This window comes from Haliotis rubra, unplaced genomic scaffold (genome assembly GCF_003918875.1).
Source record: "Haliotis rubra isolate DU_JTF1 unplaced genomic scaffold, ASM391887v1 Scf253, whole genome shotgun sequence".
Taxonomy (NCBI): Eukaryota; Metazoa; Mollusca; class Gastropoda; order Lepetellida; family Haliotidae; genus Haliotis; species Haliotis rubra.
The window spans coordinates 1075059-1080523 of record NW_025766592.1 but is presented as its reverse complement, the minus strand read 5'-3'; the positions used below and the strand labels follow the sequence as shown (position 1 = coordinate 1080523).

At 41.1% G+C, this 5465-nt stretch overlaps 1 protein-coding gene across 1 annotated transcript; it reads right to left on the bottom strand.

Moving 5' to 3' along the window:
• Positions 1-2266: 2266 nt before the first annotated feature.
• On the bottom strand, positions 2267-5391 carry LOC124279618. Its single transcript, XM_046715461.1, has 3 exons — positions 5263-5391; positions 4443-4585; positions 2267-3976 (listed from the first exon to the last, which is right to left on the bottom strand). Exons 1-3 carry the CDS (start codon positions 5279-5281, stop codon positions 2615-2617), a joined length of 1524 nt encoding a protein of 507 aa, XP_046571417.1. The 5' UTR covers positions 5282-5391; the 3' UTR covers positions 2267-2614.
• Positions 5392-5465: the final 74 nt, after the last annotated feature.

The following is a 5465-nucleotide window of genomic DNA, read 5'->3' as shown; positions in this document are numbered from 1 at the left end:
GTTTACAGGTAGCAACGTTAACCCGCCATCTAGCGGCAAGTGCTCGGTTGAGCAGAGTAAGCTGCCCTTTGTGAGCGAAACAAGTTTGCGTTCACATTTGAACTGTCTTGTCACTCGTATCACATCGATATTAGTCCCGCTCGCATACATACATTTTCATTTTAATATTAAAAAGTCAGACATATAAACGAAATTTTGTAACAAAAATAAACAGTGTTGTTGTTAGATCCAGGACGTGTGTGTAAGAATAGAATAACTGAAAATAAGTACATATACGCTGATCAACAGAACATTAATATATCGACCAGTATTAAGATAATGGGGAGGGAAAAATTGAAACGCTTTCATCAGAAACATTAAAATCAGATCTAATATATCAGATACCATAATTGTACAGTGGAAGGGGCCGTGGGATAGCCAAGTGAATAGCGTTCGCTGCTCACGCCGAAAACCCGGGTTCGATTCCCCACATGGGTACAATGTGTGAAACCCGATTTCTGATGTCCCCCTCCGTGATATTGATGGAATATTGCTAAAAGCACGGTAAACCTAAATACATTTATACATATTCGCTCGGATTCCTGGGATTCCATCTTTCTAAATCGATTCGGAATTTTTAAGACCATGATGATTCGGCTATTTCGATTTTAACGAAAGAAAAACAACAAAGGACACACACATTATCTAAATATGTTTTTCCCCTCAGATGTCATAGCTCAGAAATGACAGTGTGTTTAAATTATCCACAAAACCATATTCATTTACCTTTTCTGATTACTAGTACATTCCGAACTGACTCTATAAGTTAGTTTACAAGATACAGGTGAGGTGAGGTGAGGTGAAATTGGGTTTTACGTCGTACTTGAGAATATTTCGCTCATATGACGACGTGCATGCGTGTGTATGTGTATGTGCGGTTGCTTGTACTAGCCCAGACTTAAGCTGGTTTTATAGTGCTAGCCCACTGAGATACCATGCCGCAGTGAAGCATGAATACCCCAGTCAGACACATTATACTGACTCCGAGCCGACCAGTCCTTGTTGTACCCATTAATGCCGAGCGTCAGGCAGGGACAAACAAGTACCATATTTTAACGTATTTTGGTATGACGCGGTCGGGCATCGAACCCGCGACCTTCCGCTCTCCGGGCGGACGCTCTAACCACCACACCACGGAGGCGGTCTTCAAGATACAGGAATCAGCTATGATAGCTCGAATACTACTCTCGCTTGCATCGATAATTTAGTATTCCCGATATGAAGACGTCAGACGTTCACTCAGAATATATCTGTGTAATATGGCTGATATACAGTAGATTTTTTTCAAAATGATCTACTTAACAGTTATGTTTGTTACAATTCATTAATATCATTAATATACATGTACTACTTCAGCCTCTGTGTGTATGGTTTGGATTGGCTGTTGTGTAACGCCACACTCAGCAATATTCCAGCTCTATGGCGGCGGTCTGTATACATGAACACCAGCAGCATGAACATCAGCAGCATGAACACCAGCAGCATGAACATCGATCAACGCAACTGGGATACGATGACGTGAGTCAACCAAATCAGGGAGCCTGACCACCCTATTTCCTTTTTTTGAATTTTACGACAAGCATGGGTTACTGAAGATCAATATTAACCAGGATTTTCATGGGTTTATTAGGCTGTTAACTTTCCTAAACTGTAAGGGTATGTAGAGCATCAATGCATGTGAAGTGGGATCAAATATATCATTTTATATGTGAACGTGGATGTTAGTAATTTTCAAGCACCACAGCACCGTGCCATCATAGACAGGGCATTACGTTTAACAGAGTGAGTAATGGAAAATTGGCCTGAGAACAATACTATTTGCGACACTTTAATAAATGTTTCATTTCTTACCCGAGTTGTACAATTTTTGGGGTTGAACATTTTTTAACTTCAACAATTTCATTTCACCTTCACTTTCCACCGATAATGCCTTGTTATAAACTTACTTTCATGGCAATATATGATTTGGATAGTGTGTGAGCGAAGTTTTACGCCGCTTTTAGCAATATTCCAGCAATAGCACGACAGGGAACACCAGAAATTGGTTTCACATATTGTACCCATGTGGGGAATTGAACCCGGGTCTTCGGCGTGACGAGCGAACGCTTTAACCACAAGGCTACCCCAACGCCTCCGACTTCGGATAGGCGCACATTCCACCTGTCTACATTCTAAATGAAACCACTGTGTTCACCTTATAATGCAATGAAGAGAAACGCTTTAGATATTATAATTGTATAGTACTGGATTTTATTATCGAAAGATATAGCGCACGTCACAGATGCTTTCTAAATTAATACAATACATTTGTAATTAGGCTGAATGTGGAATGTGTCTAGAGCACTAGTTTCACATAAAATATACATTATAAAAATATTATAACAGTTCATATTGACAAATACATAACACTAAAGATTTTGTGCTTAGAAAGAGTCCAAGCATTCCTTCAAGTCAAGAATACTGATCAAGTTTTAATTAGTTTATAATTCTGCATTCGGATATCTAATAAAATTCTTCGAAATTCCCTTCTCCAAGGTTTAAGGTTTATTTAACAGACTAGCATATAATTTGATAATTAATTCCACGAGCCATTGTTGAACCTAATAAGCCGGGAATCTGTGAGTTCTTCCCTCACAAAAGACATCTTCCTCTTCCCCCAATGTCCATCCATGTTGTCAACATCCTGGAACTTCCTCTTTGACCTGTGGCACGTCTTTGATAGGTAATGTTCGTATCGGCGTTCTTCTGGAGACACGTAGTCGGTGTAGAGTACCTCGCCGCTGATGTCGTACACCTCCGTCACCTTCTGGTTGTCATCGTTGCATCCCGGGAGCGTGTACTCATTTCGCCGATGTAGACTCATGCTGTCCAACTCAACCATCTCTGATGATGACACGCCTAGAATCTGACATACCTGTCGCCGATTGAAATCATCCCGACTCGAACTTGTTGACGGTAGGTTAACATAGACGCGCGAACCATTGGGATAGGATTGTGTGATCTGCCAGTTCTGATTCCCCGAACCTAATCCCGATTGATTTGGAACGGATGAAGATAAAGCTGTTTGGTGATGATTTGGTGACATTAAGTTCTTTTGGTTTGGACTTAAGGACTTTGAGTGAACCCAATGGGGACTCGTTGGCTGTGGCTTTCCGTGGTTATTGCTTCTGGAAGGAGAGGCGCCTACTCCACAGCCATTTTGAAGCTTCAGCCAGTCTCGTGTTGCTGTAATGCCAGAGACACACCTCCTAGGATTCCTGTCTCGCAGACTAACAGTAGCAATCTGCTGGACCGTGTCCTCAATCAGCGAGTCCACTGCACCTTCAACAGAAGGAACGTGTGTGTGGATGTACTCCTGCAGTGCATCTCGCATACTGGACTCCGACTGCATCTTGGACAACCGGGAAGCCAGGCCCCTCACATCCAATGCATCCCCACCGTCCATTAACGACCGTACTGGTCCCTTCACGGGGGATGACCTAGGCGTCTTTGGAACTGCGTCCAGTGGATGAAACACTTGGCACGACTTCAGCATATTGCTGATCGGAGTCAGATCCTTGGACTGTGCTGAATACACGATACATCTGTTGATATCATTGATGTTGCTGGGACCAGATGCTTCAAGACATCTAGACATTGCTTGTTTACAATGGGTTTCATTGTTTAATCCATTTCCTGATTTATGTTCACTCATGTCATATTTTCGTAAACCTGTGTATTCATTTTGAAATGGTGCTCTGCTACAGCTGCTTGGATAGCCAGACCCGTGGGCCCGTGTCTGCAATGGCTGAAGAGGAGGGCTTTGCTGGTGTCCGGATGGCAGGACGAAGTGCGTGTTGGTTGTGTTTTGGAATGGTGGGGAAAACTCTTGAGTGTCTCTCCATGGTTCTGTTGAGATGCGTGGAGTGCCAGCTGTATTTCCGTTTGTACAACCTGACTGAAAATGGCAACAACAAACACAATTACTGATTATGTAACATTGAAAATAATGATAGAAATTAAATTTGACAAAGCAAGGCGAGACAAGGTATACTTCTACACGTTTGCAGGGCAGATTGTAATCAGATTAATTTCATGTACTAACCAAGCAGGGTTATTAAGTAATAAAACAGGAACTATAGCAAAATATACTATGTTGATGTCCAGCGAAAATTAGTTGGTATTCAAATGTGAGTAGAATGTGATTCCTAAATTTTTGACGAAGTCTAATCTATAGTCATATTTTAATATAGTTACCTCCTACATACAACTGTCCAAACATCCAAACACTGAAATATCAAAAATGCTATTCTCATTTAGAGATCAAATCCATGCATATCATAATTTTTTCTTAACGTGTGTTTTGTTAAACCATTGCAGCTCCTCTGGTGGAGATACATATTTCAGAGGGTCCAAATACACACCTCAAACTGGAGTTTTCTTGAAGTTAGGCTGCATCTGGTAGATAAAGGTGATCCACTGTTTCCACTAGCCCCAAGATCTGGTGTAGCACCTGACCTGTTGTCCCTTCCCAAGACCACAGACTCCCAGTTACACGCTGGTGTGTCTACAAATACACAGAATCGGAAAGTAAGTGAGAAACTGAGAATTAAACATCCATATCGCTGATGTTTCTTACAAAAATAAAGACAGAAGCTGGTATATGTCACCTATTTGGCTGGAGCAATAAATATTACCAACAATTTAAGACATTGAATGAACATTGATTGTAGTGTATTTTATTAATGAGTTGTTGATAATTGCAAATTTGAGCGGAAAATGTGAAGACGACAGCTGATTTTGGGGGTTGGATTATTGTTTAACGCCGCACTCAGAAATATTCCAGCTATATGACGGCGGTATGTAAATAATCGAGTCTGGAAACCTGATCCAGTGATCAATAGCACGAGCATCGATCTATTCAACTGAGATAGATGACATGTGCCAACCAAGTCAGCGAGCCTGACCATCCGATCCCGTTAGTTGCTTAGGGTTAGGGCTTTTCCGATAAACATTGACAACAGCTGAAGACGGATATGATTTGCATATACTGTACTGAAGTATGTTAAGCATTATCATTATCTGTCACGTCGTTGAAATGAAAACACATATGATACAACGTCAGTGCTAATTTCAAATCTGTCATGAATGCACATTTGAAAAAGAATTCAACGTGCAACTGAATGAACAATGATCAATAAACATCGGCATCCGTTAACTGAAAATATACAATACAAGTCCTACCTGGAGTTAAGTTACTCATGTTTTGCTGTTCATTTCTATATATTTCGGAAAACCATTACGAAGAAAAAGACGTTGTTACGGAAGTCATGCAACGACGCCACCATGAAGGGAGATAACTCTAAGTTTATCATGACGTCATGATGTTTGGGCGGTTGCGCCGTAACACAGTGATTATGACGTACATCACTGTCATTACGTCACAG